Source organism: Macrotis lagotis, chromosome X (assembly GCF_037893015.1).
Source record: "Macrotis lagotis isolate mMagLag1 chromosome X, bilby.v1.9.chrom.fasta, whole genome shotgun sequence".
Taxonomy (NCBI): domain Eukaryota; kingdom Metazoa; phylum Chordata; class Mammalia; order Peramelemorphia; family Peramelidae; genus Macrotis; species Macrotis lagotis.
The window spans coordinates 279,368,274-279,389,410 of NC_133666.1; the positions used below are offsets into that span (position 1 = coordinate 279,368,274).

The 21,137-nt window shown below is 38.2% G+C and overlaps 2 protein-coding genes across 2 annotated transcripts in view; one reads left to right on the top strand and one right to left on the bottom strand.

Annotated features, from left to right (window-relative positions):
* Nucleotides 1-296: 296 nt before the first annotated feature.
* The window catches only part of CCDC152 (coiled-coil domain containing 152), a 101,146-nt gene continuing 80,305 nt past the window's right edge, over nucleotides 297-21,137 (bottom strand). Inside the window, exon 10 of the transcript XR_012472765.1 lies at nucleotides 297-374. The gene's annotated coding sequence lies outside the window, so the exon portion shown is untranslated. The remainder of the gene's footprint in view (nucleotides 375-21,137) is intronic.
* SELENOP (selenoprotein P) lies at nucleotides 12,382-20,396 on the top strand. The gene is made up of 4 exons (XM_074208306.1): nucleotides 12,382-12,597; nucleotides 14,951-15,163; nucleotides 17,242-17,359; nucleotides 19,919-20,396. Exons 1-4 carry the CDS (start codon nucleotides 12,395-12,397, stop codon nucleotides 20,306-20,308), a joined length of 924 nt encoding a protein of 307 aa, XP_074064407.1. The 5' UTR covers nucleotides 12,382-12,394; the 3' UTR covers nucleotides 20,309-20,396.

Below are 21,137 nucleotides of genomic sequence, written 5' to 3' on the forward strand. Positions count from 1 at the left end.
TCTCTTACTGTTTGCTGACCCTTCCCCTCTTTTCTCTCATTTCACATATTTTTCCTTATTCCTAGTTGTCTGGCTTCAACCATTCACTCAATGTGAGCTCCCTACCAGTAAATTCCAGGGCTCTTCTGATGACTCTTACAAACTTAGGCATCTTTCATTCTATAGAACTTCACTGACTCTTCCCTATGACCCCTAAGTAAGGTGGAGGTGCTAGTCAGTCCTTCATTAAAATCAGGATTTTACAAAAGTCAGAAAGAAAAAAGACTCCCAGGAAATTTTTATCTTTTTTTATTGGCGTTTCTTTAGAAGGAGTGGGGTGGAGTGGGGAATCCTGTAGCCTATAATCCATTGGCTCCAGAAGTTTGTGAACTTGGCTAGGGAAAAAAAAAGATATTGTTTCAATATAACTACTTTCCTTTGAAATTCTGTTCACTTTATTTTAATAATTTTAAAAACATGATTCTGAGGTAGGTTCTATAGGTTTTCCCAGGCTATAAAGGTGTCCATAATCCCAAAACATCAAGAATTCATGCTTTAGAATAAAGGTCTTCCAAAGTAAGAAGTTTTTATAATAAATTAGAATGGAACACAATGAACGTGAGGAATGACTCTTCAGTGACTGCTTTTAAAAACTCTCATTATCTCCGAACTGGAGCATTACAAATTGCCTTCTAAAAGACCCTTAATTTCCTTTCTTTAATTCATTTTCTCTGTGTCTTCCCAAGGACAGCTTAAAGCACAAGTCTAATCACGGTATTTCTCTTCTCTATGAAATTCAGTGACTCCCTATTGTCTCTGGGAAAGAATTTCACAATACAAATACCTTTGGCATATAAAGTCCTTCCCAAACTGAGTCCAACCTAGCTTTCCTTTTTTTTTTTTGTAAGGCGATGGAGTTAAGTGACTTTCTCAAGGTCACACAGCTAGGCAATTATTAAATTGTGTTTGAGATCAGATTTAAACTCAGGTCTTCCTGAATCCAGGGCAGGTGCTGTACCTACTATGGCACTTAGATGCCCCCAACCTAGCTTTCCTAATTGGGGACATTGACCCAATTCTAGTCACACTGGTTCCCTTGCTTTGTTTTCCAATTCCTATGTCTGTTCATATACACAGGTTTTATCCACCAAGTCTAGGATGTTCTTCCTCTTGTTGTTCACCTCTTGGCATCCTGTTCCCTTCATAGTTTATCTCATGTGTTAATACCTTCAAGAGGTTTCTTTTAATTTTTTCATGCTGTTCTCACCCTGAAATGACTTTGTACATATTATGCTTATATTTTGCATATGCCCTTACCCTCAAAGAATTTATAGTCTATCAGAGAAAAACAACATGGCTATATGAATTTGTATTTTTTTTCCTTTCCTTCTCAATGAGTAAGAGAGGCTGATGGGGGAAGGAGAGAATTTGGAACTGAAAATAAAATAAAACTGAATTTTAAAAACTCCAAAATACCTGGTTCCTTTATAAATGTTTATTAAATTGAATAGAACACGAAAACCACTACAGTGGACTAGAGCATGGCCCAATTATCTATCTCTGAAAGTGAGCCCAAGAGAAACTTGTAAGGTGCATCATTGCCCCTGAAACTGGCCAGGTTCAAAGCAGTTTAGGAATGCAGCCTCAAGACCAACTATATTCTTCAATAGCCTGCTATATATCTATCCTACATGATTTACCTCAACCTTTTGGGAAGCTTCCTATATTTCTGACTGTTGCTTCCTTTTGCGGGAACAGTATCCTTGTACTTACTACCTGTCTGATAAAATAAGAGTAGTTTTTATTGGTATGCAATTAATCTCATTCTCAGTGCAAAAGCCCTATCAGTTTCTACATGGAGCTAGATTTGGAAAGTGTATTTTTTCTCTATGTGTAATTTTATCATTTTTGTAAACTTTGATCTCAGTCACTTGTTAAATATTCTTCATTCTGTAATGAAGGATGCTAATTCTTTTGATTTGATATTATTTTATAACACCCTCCCAGATCTCCATTCCTTTGATGAGTTTAATAACTGGTCAAAGCCCAATCACATTTAATTTTGTCTCATAAGGAATCATGTTTTTTTTTTTTGATTCCCACAACAATCCTGTGAGGTAAACACTAATAATATGTATGATTGATTGATTATCTTTTGAAGTTTTTTTAACAATTAAGATTTTTTTTTTCATTTTGTTAAGTGACTGCATTTTGTTCAGTGATGGCATTGAAAAGCTCCAACAACAAATTCCAACAACATAACAATTTACAAATATAATAGGACTGACAAAACTAACTGACAGAACTACTTTCCTATATTGCTTTTCTTTTTAAGAATAAATTCAATATGTAATTTTTAATGTCTTTCTTGTCTATGATTACTTCATTTTATAGATGTGGGTTCAGTGTAAGCTCTCAGATTATTGAGCCATGTTTTTTCATGATGCGCTTGACTGATTCTAGAACTTTGACTGTGGAGGGTTGTCATGGATGTGATCTCGCTAAGAAGCCAGATTTCTTTGATCTATCAATTCTAGTTTCTTTTTTTTCCTTTTTTCTTTGAGGTTTTTGCAAGGCAATGGGGTTAAGTGGCTTGCCCAAGGCCACACAGCTAGGTAATTATTAAGTATCTGAGGCTGAATTTGAACTCAGGTACTCCTGACTCCAGGGTCGGTGCTCTATCTACTAGGCCACCTAGCTGCCCCAATCAATTCTAGTTTCTAAGAGCTTCTAACTTCTCCATCATTGCTTAATAGGTATTAGTAACTAGATAACAAGTGGATTGCAACTATTTATTTTATGATGGAATTAACAATAATTACATTGGCTAACATGCTTTATGTAATGTCACAGGTGCATTCTCACTCAGGGTAAGCTCTGCATCTGAGGACAATTCCCTTGGGACAAATGGCAACTGCTATGCTATCTGTGAAGGGGAAAGAGGTGCTTTAAGGGAAACCAGATACAGGAAAACTCATATTTATGAATCCAAGGATTATTTGAAAGGTCACAAAAGTATTCTCTTTACATTAGCATTAAATGCAGGGTTAATGTAAGTCATGAACTTTAACCCAGTTAAAAGAATGATGTCAAGTCACAATGTCAGATTTAGCAAGGGATCTTAAATACTCTAATCACCTTCATTTTACAAATGAGGAAAATAAGTCCTAGAGAAATGATAGATGTGTCCAAAATGGCACCAGTCAGTTGCAGAGGAAAAAATAGTTGCCCCTAACTCTCAGTCCAAAGGTCTATTTGATTTTAAAAATGATCTAAGTTCCTCATTAAATTGTTGACCCTTTCTGAACAGGGGTCATGCTTTAAACCTTTATTGTTTCTCCAGAATTGATGAAATACTCTGAACATAAGGGGCACTTAATAACTATCTATTGATGAGGCAGAGCATATGTTTCAGTATTTCATTCTCAAAGAGGACCATGGCATCAGAGAAGTGATGCCATGGTAAGAGTGAATTAGATTTAAGTGAGGGAGAGCTGTGTAAAGTCACCACTTCACTTTCTTTTCTGTAGCCATCTGGGTTTAATGGTCAGTTATGGGGCAGAATGACTGGAAATAGCCCAAGATGCTGTGAGAGACCTTCCTCTTTTTCAGCTAAGTTTTTTGACAAGTTTGTTTGGCTGAGGCAATATCCATTCAGTGATTAAGGCAGTTAAGAAAGAAACAAGGCAAAAAAATGGAGCATTTATATCAATTATATAAACCAAGGTTCACTGAGAAACCATTTCTGGCCAACCATCTCTTTCCTTAACCTCTAGGCTGTGCAGGTATTGGGGCAGTGGAGGAGAAAGTCTTCTCTTACAAGCAGAGACTTCTACCTTATTTACCCCTTTAATGTCCTTTGTTCATGTTTTCCTTTTAATAATGAAACTGCCTTGAATTTGTAAAGCAGTTTTAAACTTTTCAGATTAAATTCAATTTAGTTCAATGCACCATTTGCAAGGCATTGTGCTTTTGGTTAATCCATCAATCCATTAGTCAATCGAAAGCATTTCTTAACACCCACCATGGACCAGATATCTCTAGAGACAAGAGATAAAAAGATAGTTATTAAAGCTAAAAAATTTTTCTTCTCTTATTGCTATAGTTAACTATATTGAGAATGGGTATTCTTGCTTCATGTATATTCTTAATAGGAAGACTTCTAGCTTATGCCCATTACAGATAATGTTTGCTTAAAGCTTAAAATTGGGCAGCTAAGTGGCACACTGTATAGAATGCCAACCTGAGGTCCTGAGTTCAAATCTGACCTCAGAAACTTAATAGCTGTGTAACTCTGGGCAAGTCACTTAACACCATTACCACCCCACCAAAATCAAGAATACCAAGGCTTTTGGGAAACTTTGTGTGTGCATTTTCTCCCTTGAACATACATTCACACACACACACAGACACACATACACAAGTGTGTAAGGGTAACTCACCTGGGGAGAAAGGAAATTTATTAACAGCTAAGGGCAGAGGTGGGGAATAAGAAATGTCTCATATAGAAAATAGCCCTTGACTTGAATCACAAAAGCAATAAGGGATGCCCAAGATGCAGAGAGGTAAAGTGGGAATTCATTTCAGGCATGGAGAGTAATGTGAGTAGACACAGAGACAGTATTGAATATAGTGGCAAAAGGTACAATATAAGACTAGAAAGGTAGTCTGGAGCCACATTACAGAGGATCTTGAATTCCAGGTTATTTTCCCAGAGGCAGAATAGTAGTAGTAGTAGTAGTAGTAGTAGTAGTAGTAGTAGTAGTAGTAGTAGTAGTAGTAGTAGTAGTAGTAGCAGTAATAGTAGAAAAGAAGAGAAAGCAGAGGAAGAAGAAGGAGAAAGAGAAGAAAGAAGAGGTGAAGCAGGAGGAGGAGAAAGAGGAGGAAAAGAAGGAAGATGAGGGGGAGGAGAAACAGTAGCATTGAAAGGGACATAAGATCTGGGTTTCCTTTCTCTTTCTGCCACTGTCAGATTTAGCAATGGATCTTAAATACTCTAATCACCTTCATTTTACAAATGAGGAAAATTAGTCCTAGAGAAATGACAGATGTGTCCAAAATGGCTTGAAATTGCTTGACCGCAGACATATAATTTCCCCTTAGTTTTCTCATCTGAACAGCAGGATAATTACAGGCCTTAAAGGCTGACAGTTTCATAAGGTTGGTGTGGGGAAAATTCTTTTGTAAACCTAATACATTATATAAACATGAGAATCTTAGTCTTAAGCCAGAAATCAGAGAAGAATCCATCTAGTTCAACCTTGCCTGAAGCATAAATTGTCTCTATAATCTCCTCTACATTCAACTTGTCTGGAAGGTCTGTGCTGACAGCAGAATTAGAACTCCACTTAATAGAAAATGGCTTTGTAACATGTGAGTGACCTGATCCTTAAGATCATGAACCTTAGGAAGATTAACTGGTAATTGGCTATAAAATGAGGTAGTGGGGAGACTGAAGGCAGAGATTAACCAAAAAGCTACTAAGGAGGTCAGGAGGGAGATGATGACATTTCATTTATCATAACTGGTGCTGCCAGGAAAGAATTGGATAGATACAGGAAATATCAGAGAGAACAAATAGACAGGACCTGACAAGTAATTGGAGGGGATGATGGCTGAGGGAGACTAAGTCAATGAGGATTTAAGATTAACTCTGGGTATTTGGGGAACAGTCGTGTCATTAACAGAAACAAGTGAGGACTGGGGATGGCAAAGGGGAGAAAGAAAACAAGTGAACATCTTTGCAATTCCAAGAGGAGGGGTCCACCGGGGGCTTGGGAAGGGAGGGTCTAGAGCTATTACACTGGCATCATTAAACAACCTTTGGATGTGATCAGGAGGCAAAGTGATTTCCATCCACAGTCTTATTTAATCTTTACAAGAGCTATAAGGCAGGTGAAGTCAGAATTATTAACTTTATTTTTCAGATGAGGTACAGCATAGGCTGTCTAAGGCAGAATGTCAGAAAAGTAAGGGAGAGAGACACAGAAGATTGAGGAGAGAACAGATGCATTTTAATTCGAGTGATTCTTTTCTATTAGTGTGAAAAACATGTTATTGTATCATGTTTCACCTATGAAGAAAACCTTTCATCTTCACCTTGTTTAATAGACAAGGGCACTTGAGCTTTCTGCTTCACTCCTCACATCCTTAAAATTACCAAGTCCTGTCAATTTTACATCTTTTACCTCTGATGCATTATTTTAAGGTTTTTGCAAGGCAAAAGGGGTTAAGTGGCTTGCCCAAGGCCACACAGCTAGGTAATTATTAAGTGTCTGAGACTGGATTTGAACCCAGGTAGTCCTGACTCCAGGGCCAGTGCTTTATCCACTGAGCCACCCAGCTGCCCCTCTGATGCATTTCTTTAAAGATTTTATTTATTTTGAGTTTTACAATTTCCCCCCTAATCTTACTTCCCTCCCCCCCCACAGAAGGCAATTTGTCAGTCTTTACATTGTTTCCATGATATACATTGATCCAAATTGAATGTGATGAGAGAGAAATCATATCCTTAAGGAAGAAACATAAAGTAAAAGAGATAGCAAGATCTGATCCATTTTTTAAAAAAATTTCTATGTGCAATCTAGTAGGGCTCATGAGTCTCCTTGCAGGTCTTCCCATTTCTGTAGTTTTTCCTTCTCTCTGGTTATATCTTCAGATTTAGCTTCCTCATGCAAAAAAATCTGTCTATGCTACTTTCCTGTCAATAAACTTTGATTCCGTAGGTCACTGATGACTGAGCAAAGTTCAAATTCCTTGGCCTGGCTTTCAAGGGCCCCTCCTCCAAATCTGGCAGTCCCCTACTTTTTCAGTATCATTTACCTTCCATATAATTTATGATTCAGTCAACATGAATTGTCACCACCATAAAATTCTGGGGTTTTTCCCTTAAAGGGTCATGGTTTTTCTCAGACAGTTCCTTTTGCCTTTCAGGCTTTGCACATCTTGCAAAGTCCAGTTCATAAGGTGCCTCCTCCAAGAATCTTTCCCTCCTTCCTGCCCAAGAACCTTTCCTTCATTCCCCTCCAAGCAAATCATGGATTTTCATCCTAGGGACCAATTATTGATGAAAAAGGTTGGTTGGTTATTTGTGGAAGGCTAAGAATAACAGGGATAGCTAGAACACTGTACTGATCCAGTTTCCCTCTATCTCCATATCTTAGAAGACCCTGAGAGAGGCTGCTAACATGTTGGGAGCACTCTTTTGAGAGACTTTATGGATGGATGTGGGCAAGTCATGGAGAAAGGGGCAGCTAGGTGGCATAGTGGATAGAGCACTGGCCCTGGATCCAGGAGGATCTGAGTTCAAATTTGACCTAGTTGTGTGACCTTGGATAAGTCACTTAATCCTATTGTCTTGCAAACCCTCCCCCCCAAAAAAAGTCATCCAGAATTAGAAACGTTATAACTGGCTTACCAACTGCAAGTCTGGGAGCAGCATTCACATTGGTGACATGCAACATGCCTAGAAGTATAAAAGATTAAGAGTATGACTCAATGTGCTCTTTGTGAGGTTCTCAGGGTTCTGAATGCAGAAGGTGCTTTTTTTAAAATTAAAGATTTTATTTATTTTGTTTTACAATTTTCCCCCTAATTTTGCTTCTCTCCCCCCCTCCCCGCACAGAAGGCAATTTGCCAGTCTTTACATTGTTTCCATGTTGTACGCTGATCCAAGTTGAGTGTGATGAGAGAGAAATCATATCCTTAAGGAAGAAACAAAGTATAAGAGAGCAAAGAAGGTACTTCTTAATGTCTGTCCATCTTAATAGAACTGCAATTCTGAAGTGAAGAAGGCTAGATCCCGGGAGGCTCCTCCTCATCTGGTCTCCGAAGGCATCGAAAGGATGCAAGAACAAACAAGACAACTTTCATAGCTTGAAACAATAAATGAACCACCTCCCCCCATCACACAAGAGAGGGTCAGGTCCTGGTTCCATTTGCCTCAGAAGAGCAACAAGCGTCAGGGTACCTACACACACACCCCACCCTCTCCTTAAACCGCAGCCTGCTGGCTCAGCGCATGTTTTTCCTCTTTCTAGCTGAGGAAAGAATGTGACTTGGAAGTTCGCCTCCCCCCGCCCCCCGCCCCCCGCCCCCCGACTGTACCATTCAAGCCAAGGCAACGGGGAGGGGGACGTTTTCAGAACTAAGTGATATTGTGGCTTGGCCGGGCGCTCCCCGCCCCCCCCCGCTGTCAGTCACGTGAGTCACCCCGGGGCCCCGGGGGACCAGCTGGGCGCGCGAGGTCGCCCCGTCCCGGAGCCCTGAACTCTGGCCCTGCGCGGAGCTGGGAGATAAACAAGCGCGGTATAAATAGCGGCCGGCCGGGCGGCCCGGGCTCAGCGCGCCGGGCCGGGGCTCGGGGGCCGCCGCCGCCGCACAGCCGGGCCGGGCCGGGCACCACGCGCCGCGGACCGTAAGTGGGCACCGGCACGGGGCCTTAACCCACGCGTGTCCACACACCCGCATGCACACATCACGCACGCAACACAGAAAGGTGCTTTGCGGAAAATTGAAAACCCAAAGCAGCCAGCGGCGAAGCGGGCTAGGAAGGCGTCCGTGGGGTGCCGGGGTGGGTCGGGGGCAGCTGGACGCAAGGGATGAAGCAGGAGGCGGCCGCAGCGGCTCTAGAACCCCGCGCTTGCAAGGCTGCGCTTTGCTCTGCACGGGACGCGAGGCCCAGGGAGGAGGGCAGGGTCCGCGCGCCCCTTCCCCTTAGCCAGGCCGGGGGTCCCTGGCCCGCGAGCCCCTCAGCCAGGAGGGAATTTTGCGCGAAGTGGAGACAGAGGAAGAAACTTGCAGATCTGTCTCCCGCGCCGGGACAGCCGGAATGGAGTGGGTGGGCGTTGATGATGGTCACTAAGGTGGGGTCACCAGCCTAGTCGCCTGTGCTGCCAAGTCGTCTGTTACCCTTAACAAGGAGCATCAACATGCTGTCGCCTAAAGGACCAACGCGCGGTGACCATCGGCCTGTTTCAAGGTCCTCTGGATTACAAGTCCAGAATTCTGCTTGGAGGGCCGCCATATGTTACATACATGTCCTTGAGGTCGGTAGGCAGGAGACAGAATTATTTCTCATTGGTGAAGCATAAGGCTTTAATCACTTTAACTTTTGAGATTCCATAGTATTGGCTCCAAACGTTTTATATGTCCGTTGTTGTCTTTGCTGGAAACTTACTCTTTTTTTTTTTAGAATGTTATTTTATTTTTTCAATTCCGTGCAAAGCTAGTTTTCAATATTTATCTTTTTGTAAGCTTTTGAGTTCTGCATGTTTCTTCCTTCTTCTCTTCTCTCCTTCCTCCCCATACTGGTGAGTAATCCAATATGTTATATATGTGCAACTGAGTTTAACATATTTCCATATTAATCTTGTTGGGAAGGATAAATCGGAACTAAAAGGAAAATAGGTTTTGAAAAAGTGAAAACAGAATGCTTTGATCTGCATTCAGACTCAGCGTTGAGGTCACTTTCAAATAGCTAAAACTCTGGAGAAATGCAGTCAGTAAAGCAGGAGAATTTAAGTCTCATTAGTTATAAAGGTCTTTAACCAATGGAAACTAACAAAGCTGTCAAATTAAAGGAACAAAGTTATTATAAGTAATTTGTCTACTAATATGACTGAGTGACTGTATCATTAGGAGTATCCTAGAATGACTTCAGTAGATACAGGCGTAAAGTGCTTTGTCTTTCACTTGGAGAACTCCAGAGGGAGCTTCAGAATTATGATACAGAATCATACATCTGGAAACGGCCTTAAGAGGTCATATCATATTACCTATTCCTTTGTAAATAGAATTTTATCCTGTTTTTCAAGTGGGTGTGAGTCATGCTCAAACCCTTTCTTCTTCTCCATAGAAGAGCATGCAAGGATCCAAATGAATCTTGACATGAATTCCTTGCAGAAGTCATCATAAAATCTTCAGCTAGGCTGGCTATCCTCTTGTTTTCCAGGAGCTTGTTTGATTTCCAATTTATTGGATAATATATTGTTATAACACCATGCCTCCTCTAATGTTCATTCCATTGTCAATTTTCTCATCTAGTTTTGATTGTTTCCAAAACATATTCTTTTTGACTGGTTCTGGGAATTCTATACAACAAAAAAGCCTCCTGGTTATGTAATTCTGACCTCATCTTCTGCCTCTATACTCCAGTGACTAAACCAGTTTCACTTGTCTTTAGTAGTTTCCTTTTTCAAAGTATTTCCTTTTCAAAAAACACCTTGGTTAATTAGTTTTCTGTAAAATGGCATTTCAGATCTTTATGGCCATTTATTCATAATCCTCCAATCAGAGAGCAGTAACTAGCAAGCTCATAGCCCTAGTTTTGATCTCATGTAACTTTCATTTTTCTCAGTAGAGGTAGTTGTTTCCTCCAAAACTTTAAACTTCTGAACATGGAGGATATCCTTATACCAGATAAGCTTGAGAGTTTGACAATAGCTGGATGCCATTGAATAAAACCATTTTCTATCTGAGCCTGTTTCTTCATCCAAAAGGTTGAGAGAATAATACTTGCACTTATCTATCTCATAATGTTGTGAGAAAAACATTTTAAATACCTTAAAGCACTATATAAGTGAGTAGTTGATAATAATAATTATTCCCCCCCCCAAAAAAAAAAAGATTCCCCCGGTGCTTCTTATTCTGTGTTTCTCTTGGGTAGAGTTGCCTTTAGGAATCTAATGGCAGTTAGCTTTACCTTAGTAAAATCCTTGCTAATTAAACAATGGGATAGACTTACAGGAATGGCAGATAAAAAACAGGGAGACTATGGGAGTTAGAAAATCCATCCAGTGATTCTAAAGTTAGCTTTATTCATTTGATGATACTTTCCTTGGCTTTCTTCCTGCCCTATTTGTTTTAAAGCCAGTTATTTTGATTAATAGCCCCCTGCCCCCCCAGGTCTATGTTCTTTCAGTCTCAGTAGACAAGATAATCTTATTTTTTATGAAAGAACAATAACAAATCATATTTATTTACTATTAACCAAATATTTCAATCTATTCTCCTCAATTCCTCCTAGAAAACATTCTTTATATCTAAAACTAAAACCAACAGAGAAAATATTCATCAAAATTAACCAACATCAAAAAATCTTAAGGATAGCAGAGACCCTACTCATAGTCTATTGCCTCTGCTAAGAACTGCAGAAGAGAATGATTTCTAATACTTTTTCAGGTTGTTTTGTTCTTTATATTTATAGACAAGATATTCTTAACTTGGGGTCAATGGATAGATTTCAGTGAACATGGTTGAGGGGAGAAATTATCCTTCATAATTTTATTTGCTTATTTTAAGAATTTTAAAACTTTTTTTTTGCAAATGGATACCTTGGCTTCACCAGACTGCCAAAGGAGTCCAAATTATAAATCACTGTAATAGAGGAATCAAATTAACAATTTATGTTGAGCATGCTCTATACTCATATAAAATTTTATTTATTAAAAAAAATTTATCAAGTAACATGATTCAGTGGCTAAAACATCAACTTTATACTAAACAAACTGAGTTTATACAGGTATTGGCCCCGAGTACAATAAAACTGGGATAGAGCCAACTGGTATTTAAAGGGCAATTATAGTGATTCTAAAACTTTGTAGAAACACCTGAGCCTAGCACCTAGTTAGTTAGGATATTTAGTTAAAATAGGAAGCTTAGTTGCTTCCCTCTCGGGAGGCTGTTTTCCAGGTGAACTCCCCTCACACCCCTTTCCATCTTCCATAACCTCTGAAGCCCTGGCATTGAGGTGTCTTGAGGTATCTCTGTTCTTCTTCCTGCCCCTCCCACCCCATTTTGTGCTACTTGCTTTGGGGACCAAAAGTTTTCCACTGGGCAAAGTTTTTATATTTTTATCTTACCTTTCTTTTTTTGGGAGGGGGGAGCACAGTACTTTAGCTGTTAAGTAGATTTGGTTGGGGCATCTTATATTACAAGGACAACCTAATATAGTCTCAAAGACATTATAGTAAGTAGAATCTGCACCCCAAGGGTGAAATTTTAGTTACTTGCCAGGGGTATGATCCTTGGAAATGGTGCTTTGTGATAACTGACTTTTTCAGTTGGCTTTGGTATTTTAGAGTCCTTCAAGGAGAACACATTGTAGCCTGGTATAAGGTCTGGAGTCTTGGAGTTAGAAGAATACTGTGTTTGAACTCTGCCCCCTGACACTAGCAGTGAAACTGTGAATTATGATCTTTCTGAGTCTCAGTTTCCTCACATGTAAAATGGGGATACTAATATCTGTAGGGTCTCACCTTGTCATTTTGAAGTTCAAATGAGATCGTATCTCTCTAGATCTTAGCATGGTGCTAAGAAACTCATTCAAGTCTTAAGATACCACATCATGTCAGTGATTGTCATCATTGGTATTACATAGCAAGTTTCTTTTTTTTTTCCCAGGAAAACCTTCACAATGTGGAGAGGCCTGGGGCTTGCCCTGGCTCTCTGTCTCCTCCCCTTTGGAGGAACAGAGAGCCAGGTGCAAAATGTCCGGTGCCAAGAAGCTCCAAAATGGAACATAAGAGGACAAGATCCAATGCTGGACTCTCTGGGGAGAGTGACTGTGGTTGCTCTCCTCCAAGCCAGCTGATACTTGTGCATTCTGCAGGCCTCCAGGTAGGATGGTTTCAAGAAGCACACTTCTAAACATCTTCATTTCTGTATTTTACCAAACATTTTTTCACCTCTCTGATGCATGTCATAAAATTGAGTATGTATTGATTGCAGTTGCCTGTCTTAGTGCATTTTCCATCTCCTTGATCATAATTTTAATATGGGCAGGGACATGTCTTTTACTTGAATAGCTTTATATGGAATTTATATTTTATTATTTTGAATATAATATAATAAATATAAAAATAATGTACAAATATAAAATATATTAAATTAAATTTATATTGAAAACTTTGCAACTTTTTCTTAATCACTGGTCCTCTGATGGCATCGACGTGGATATTTTAACCCCAGTACGACAGAGCATATCACATACATGCCTTCTAATCTTTATTATTTGCATTTTCACAAAGAATATTAATTGCATGTCAGGATTAGCTTAAATTCCTGGAAGATGTGAATGAGACAGCATTTATCCCTGAAAGACTTAACTATTTCTGCAACTAAGTAATAACTTCACTAAATTTTTGAAGTTTTGAGAAATTCAAGGAAGAAAAGGGGCTTCTAGTTTCCTTAGGATGATCTAATTAATTCATAACACATCTGGAAAATGTGTCTGGGGAGAAAAGATAACTTATTCAACAAGCATCTCTTGGACAACCAATATGTAACAGAGCACCAATATGTATGGTGGAGAAGAATGGCATAACATGAATATGTTGAAAATGCATCTTTCCTCAAAATCATTCAGAACAGTTAGATTTTAAAAAACTTCTGGCAGTTTGAATTCTATATTTAGTGCAAGGCTGACCAAAATGCAGCCCACAGGGCAATTTTATGTAGCTACCTGTGGGTTTACTAAATGTTTTAGTAAATGAAGCTGAGCTACCACAGAGCTCTCACTAAAATGACAAATCAAAATATATTATTGTTTCAATACAAACTATTTTAAAATTTTTTTTGAATTTTACAATCCCCCCCCACAGAAGACAGTCTGATAGTCTTTTCATTTAAAAACTTTCTTTTAGTTTTTTTTGCAAGGCAAATGGAGTTAAGTTGACTTGCCCAAGGCCACACAGCTAGGTAATTATTAAGTGTCTGAGACCAGATTTGAACCCAGGCACTCCTGACTCCAGGGCCGGTGTTCTATCCACTGCACCACCTAGCCACCCCATAAAACTTTTTTTTTTCAATAAAAACTGTTAAAAGTAAGAATGAACAGTCCTGATTTGGGGCAGCTAGAAGTGAATTATGTCTAAATGTGTTATGTATTGGTGGTAATTGCCATGATTTTCACTACCCATACCTATTTTTTTATCAATAAAAAATCTTTAAAAATATCAGTTATCAGTGAATAATTCCTGGATTTATTAGACTCTGAAGTCACTGAGTTTATTGACTGAAGCAAACCTAATCTTTTTTTTTTTGTGTGTGTGTGTGTGTGTGGGGCAATGGGGTCAAGTAACTTGCCCAAGGTCACCAGCTAGCAAGCTTCAAAGTCTGAGGCTGGGTTTAAAATTAAGTCTGTCCTAACTCCAGGGCTGGTGCTTTATTCACTACACTTCCTAGCTGCCACACAAAACTTACCTTTTAACAATCACTGATTTCCAATTGTCACTGAAGAGGACCTGTTGACCCTCTCTAACTCTTAACAGTAAGTACATCGGATTGTTTCAGGACCAGGTCTGTCTGTCAGTAGCTGGGTGCCCTTGAGTGATATCCCTTAACTCCCTTGAGCACCAGTTTCATCATCTGTAAAAGGGGCACAATCTTCCGTGCATTGCCTACTCCAACAGGGCTGTTGGGAGGCTAGGAGAGATTATGTAAAACTCCCTTGTACTAAATATCTGTAAATTATTGGTATTCTTGATAGGCCTTCCTCGTTCACACACTTCAGGGCTGGTAGCTTAAGAATAGGGTTTGGCTGTCTCCCAGATCTTACTGTCCCATTCTCCTAAATTCCTCAAGCTGTTTTTCACCCTCACCACGATAGTCCTCTCACAGCATTTTCCACACGAGCAATGTGAGCATCATGAGTTTGGACTGACACTTTCTGTTCCCCAAAAGCCAGTGGTCCACACCTTGCCATCTCCACAGCTGTCTTGGGGTGTTCCCTGGCACTCACTCTGATCTTTCTTGCCCTACATTCAGATTCGATTTCTTTAGGCCAGAAGTTGTAGGATGGGGAAATAGGAGGAAGAAAAAATTGAAGAAAAAAGGAGACGTGAAGACAAGGAAAAAAGAGAAGTGAAAGATAAGAGGAGAAAGGCTCTGGGGAGGCTGCTGATTCATAACTAATAAGAATATATCTATTACTTAAATAAAGAGAGAAATTTTTTCTCAACAAATATTTTAGATTGGAAGACCTGCGAATGAAATTGGAGAGAGAAGGATTTTCCAATATCTCATACATTGTTGTTAACCATCAAGGAAACCCATCTCAGTTAAATTTCAAAGCATTAAAAGACAAGGTTTCAGAGAATATCACTGTTTATCAACAAGAGGTAAATCAACAAGATGTCTGGACTACATTAAATGGTCATAAGGATGACTTTCTCATATACGACAGGTATGTTTTCTATATATGCAACTACAGTGTTAAACAAAAGAAACCTGACTTTTCATATTTGTACTGTTAGCCATTTGTAAAAAAAATGTTTTTGCTTTACTACAAAACCACATTTTACATCTAAAGAAGTGCATTATTGTGTTTTGGTTTTATGTTTAATTTTTTCCTTCTGAATAAGCAAAGCACTTAATATTAGGATATTTCACTTTTCTAGCATGCATGGGCATAAATACAATTGATATCAATAAATTGGGCAAAAAGCTTCCATTGTATATTTGCATATTAGAGTGTTACAAAGAAAAATCAACTTTTGCATCATATCTAGTTCTAATCATATAATATCGGCTAACATAGTCAATAATTGGAGGCAACATACCATAGCCAATAGGACACTGGACTTGGAGTGAGGTGACCTAGGTTCAGACATTCTTTGATATGTCTGATATATCCCTGTGATTTTGCATGTCACTTCATCTTACTGTACCTCAGGTTTCTCTTGTAAAATGAGGATGTTGGACTTGATCCCTTTCTGTTCTAACTCTTTGCTGCTCTATGGGGCCTTTAGGATCCTTAAAGGTTTGATATTATTTATTATAAGAAAGCCTAAACTTCTGTATTCTGGAGCATGTTTTAAACATAATATCCCCATTTAATTTGCATTAACCAACTTTTTTGATGAGAGGATCATAAACTTTATGAAAGAATAAGGCATTTATATTTTTTGGGAATCTCAGTGGAAATGTTTGATGTTTGGAATCATTCAAAGTTAGTGCTATGTTTTACTTTAGGTGGTCAAGTAGAGTGAACAAAAACTGTTAGGACCTGGGCCATTCTAATTTAGGCATTTTGGGATGGTATGCTTTTGTTTTCTGTACCAGTCCCTGTTCCCTGGGGCAGGCATAGACTGAAGCGACATCCCATGGGCTCAGTGCATTCTCACATCAGATCTGCCAAGCTGTGCGATATGATATTTTAATACTCCCTAAATATTGTACAGAGATGTTTCTGGGTTAAGAGTTCTGGAACTAGGTCCAGGCAATTAATTCCATGGTTGTCTTCTTAGAATTTTTGCTCTATGTGGAAAAATTGTATAGGGGCAGAGATGTCAAACAAGGAGCTCTGGCTGCAGTAATCCTAAACTAGAGGAACTTCAATTGAGAAATGTTTAATAAGATAGATAAAAATACAATGGAACATAGATGTTATTTTTTTATTTTCTAAGTCAATGTGTGGTCCACAGGGATCATCTTATATATGGTTTAGTGGTCCTCATTTCTGAGTTTGACATCACTGGTATAGGATACTAAACAAGAAACTTCTAGGGGTCCTGAATGTGACCTGCCTATTTAGGAAACCTCTAAAATAGAGCTGATCATAGCTGAAGATTTCCTAAAGCTCATTTTGGTCTGGTCTGGTCCTTCCAAATTTCCCTTAGTGGGTAGAAACAAAAGGTTGATATCAGGAGATTATTCTGACATTCAGCCTGCTTAGAAGGAAGCCAAGTGAACCCACTAAAGTCAATTTTAAGGGTTTAGAATCCCAATTACTTGACTGTTAAATTTTTTTTAATATCCACTGTTATTTGAAACAAAGCAACTATCAGATAAAATTTGAAATTTTTGAATCATCCTGAAATTTCTCATCATAGTATTTGGCCTAAGAGCAAAGCAAATGCCATCTCTAGGATACTATTATAATTAGAAGAAAGTAATTCATGCTTTGGCCAGTTCTAACTCTGTTGGAAAGCTTTATTTGACCTCTTTACAACTACTGTACTTGACTTTGGTGACATATTTTTGAGCTAAAAATGCCAATAAATTTTTAAAATGCTATATCTTGTTATTATATACATAAACACTATAACATGCCATTCAGTTGAGGCAGTTCTCCTTTTTGTCCTCTATCCGAGGGAATTTGTTGTTCAAAGTTCAAGATGTATCAGGATTTCACTTATACTGTGCTTTCTCATAGGATGGACCTCAGTGGTAGAGTGAGGTTCCAGGACAGAGAACAATGTATTAAGTATTCAGTATTGTTAAATTAAAAAAATGATGATACAGTATAATCTCTTTGTTTAGATGTAACCGTCTTGTGTACCATCTTGGTTTGCCTTACTCCTTTCTGACTTTCTCATATGTGGAAGAAGCCATTAAAATTGCTTACTGTGAAAAAAGCTGTGGAAACTGCTCATACACGGTATTTTCATTTAATTAATTGTAAGGGAAAAGAAAATAATTCTAGGAGATAAAATTTGAGAAAGTTGTATTGTGACTAAGCTAATCAAAGTAATTTATTATCAATTTACTATCAAAGTAATTTACAACAATATTATTTAAAACAACACATTTTTCAGTATGCTAGGTGTAATTTTGAAAATCATTGCTAACCTGAAAAATGAGTATGCATGATATGATCTGGGCTGTGTTAATATCAAAGTTTTGTTTCCATTCCTGCCACTGGTTATTATTGCAGTTATGAATAGAAAATTTTTTTGTAAGTTACATTTAGTGGAAGGATTTTGAATCATTTTCTATTCAAGAGTTTAGCATTCCACCCAAATTTATGCAGATATAGATTGAGTGTGGGGGTCTCCAGATAGCTAGATACCATATTATTAGTTGACCTACATGGAATTTTTCCCCTAATAATAGAATTGATTATCATGATATTTGGTCTATGATGCCTACTGGGCCTAAAGAACAAATGCAGCTTCCTCTAGTGCCTAATGACAGTTTTGTCTGTATGTCTCTGGTGCCTTGCCACAGGGTTCTGCACATTGGAGGTACTCAAAATTTACCTATGGAATTGAGAGGAACAAAGCTATATTACGTGATAGGTTGTCAAGGCACAAAAGGGTTCCCAGCTTTTTTAGGTATCTCACTTCACATCTTCTGATTTCCTCCTTCAGTGTTTTGGATTCACTTGCACCTGGATTAATACTCAAGTATGACAAGCAAATATACAGTCCCTTTCAACCCTAAATTTACAGTCCTGCCTAATAGAAATATCCCAGTTAGAAAATTTTATAAAAGTAATAAAGGATCTTAATTTTGGTACTGGGGAAACCCTAGGAATTCCTTAAATAGAAGGTAGTAAATTTATCTACATCTATCTTTATATGTTTAGATATAGACATATACATGTACATGTATACACATATCTGAATGTGTGTTTACAGTGCCTATTTGACATGCAACAACTTCTTAATTTCTGAAAAACTGCTTAGCAAGATTATTTTCTTCTATTATTCTGTTCCTTTTTTAAGAAATCTCCACTCTTAAACACTGTTCATGAATAAATGTTAAATGCTTCCAGGTTCTTCATTAACACAGTTGTGATGAAGATATGATTTTAAAAGCTTGCTACCTAGTAGTCAAATACTAATAACTCAGTGGAATGTCTGTGACTTCCAATGTGAGACCTAGTGTTAGAGAACATATCTCTGATGTGCTCTGATTTCTCACACTGATTTTAGTGTGTTTGATTTTTGAAGAGCAAAAATTAGATTTAGGCTTAATTTTGATCTGTTCTATAAGCAGACTTGAGATTCCCCATCCTCACTAATCTCCCTTGCTTTATCTATGGGTATCTCAAAGAAACTTGGGAGTTCTGAAGAAATAGATGAGTAAATTGTTAACTTTGGTTGGCAGTGCTCTGCTTGGCAATGGATTTATCAATGAGACCATTGTGTTAGGGAAAGTTAAAAAAACTCCCAAGAAGTTTCAAAACAGTCCTATTGTTTGAAGAACTACCTGTTTTGCAGAATGTATGGCTAGCATTTTGATTTTGAGTTTCAGTGAGAGGTTAATTTGCCCTGGAAACAATGCAGAAAAACATTCATATTGCTGACCTAGCCATGTAGACCAACAAATGGCAATACCTGTCTGGAGACCTTTACTCCAAATGTATCATATTCAGCTTCTGTGATTGGATATGCCAAGTAATGGAATTAACTCAAGTCAAAAATAAAGTAGGTTATAAACACAATATTCTTCCTGTAACAGCACTGACAACCAGTGTTAGAAATGGGGAAAAAAAAATGACTTTAGTGGTTGTACTGTTTAAATGGTTTGTGTGTGTGTGTGTGTGTGTGTGTGTGTGTGTGTGTGTGTGTGTATGTATGTACGACAGATCTGTCAGTAAGACAATATGTTTTTAATAGTATGTTGATAAGGGGGGGCAGCTAGGTGGCACAGTGGATAGAGTACCTGCCCTAGAGTCAGGAGGACCTGAGTTCAAATTTGATCTCAGACACTTAATTGCATAACTATGCAACCTTGGGCAAGTCATTTAACCTCACTGCCTTAATTTAATTTTTTTATTTAAGGCAATGAGGTTAAGTGACTTGCCCAAGGTCACACAGCTAGGCAATTATTAAGTGTCTGAGGCTGGATTTGAACTCAAACCCTCCTGACTTCAGGGTCAGTGCTCTATCAACTCCACCACCTAGGTGCCCCAACCCTTATATAAATAAATATAAATTTAATAAATACATTTAAATAAATAAAAATAAATAAATTTATACATACATATAAATATATATTTAGTATATATTATATTATAAATTATATATTATATAAATATATTATATATATAAATATATATAAAATAAATTAAAAAATACCTAAATAGTGTGTTGATCAGTCAGAGATGATGAATTTATCTTTATTGTATCCCTTCTTTTCCTCCTAAGTCAGTGTTTTAATATTATATATTTTAATAAGTGGCTTATTTAGTGGTATTACTCTATTTCAGACCCTAGATGATGAAAGCTTTTGTAAGAATGCAACTTCAGTGACTCAAGAAGAAACAACCACAACTCCTCCACCCCACCACCATGCCCATGGCCAGCACCATCACCATGGCCACCACCACCACCACCACCATCACCACCAGCAGCAGCATCATCACAGGCATGGGCACCAGTCTTCAGAGCATAATAAACCAGAAGGTTCTGAGACAGTTGTTGATGCTCACACTACAGAAGTTCTTCTTCATCCTCATGGGCTTACACACCATGAACGCAGTCACACAGACCACCCAGGGAGCCAGGAAAATCCAGAAATCAGAGTTTTGGAGCTTTCTGTTCCAAGAAGGAAACTCTGACGAAAGAGAGTTTCTGGTTGTGCAAACAATCTACTCTGAAATTTGTCCCAAAGTTCAGAGTCAGCTCCTCGGAGTTGATGCTGACACTGTCGACATTTAATATTTGAACATTTAGGCAATTCAGTCACCTGACATTGTAAAGGCACTATGCTTCCTTCCTCATGTAGCTGACAGGGGCAACGGGCAGAGGAAAACATCACTGAATCCTGACAGTGACGTTCGCCTCCGGCTGCCTGATATCCTGGTCGGCAGCTTGAGCCCACAGAAGCTAGTGCTGCTTGAAAATGAAAAAATAAGGCAGGAAGTTGAAAATGATCCACAAATTAAATTTCTTAAATATGGAAAAACCCCTCCAAATTTGTACATGATTCCACTGCCAACCAATTGGTAATGAACATAAATTTTATTTTAAAGATTTTTGATATTTGTCCATTTCCAAACTCCCAATTAATAAAAAGTGATCCTAAATTAGAATTGAATTTGTGTAGATTTGAACGTCAGACCTTTAAACATTCAAATGACTACTATATTGGCTTCCAAAATGATAACTTCCTGCCAAAGAAATTGAGAACCAAACCACATTATTTCAGTGCCAACCAAAAGGTGACTGCAGCATTTGGTTAATATGTCTTTCTTGTTTCTCTTCCTGTGATCTGATTGCATTAATGAGGATAGAAGCGTAAACTATAACTTAGGGGCTTCTGTTGGATAATTTGCAATTCAGAATGGAAGAAAAACAAAAAAAACATTTACCTTATTTTATATTACTTTTCTCTTTAGATATCTTTTTAATACTACTTTTTTCTAAGCTGAGGAATTAAAGAATCACATCTTATAGTTCAAGGTGCAAATATACAATACATGTTAA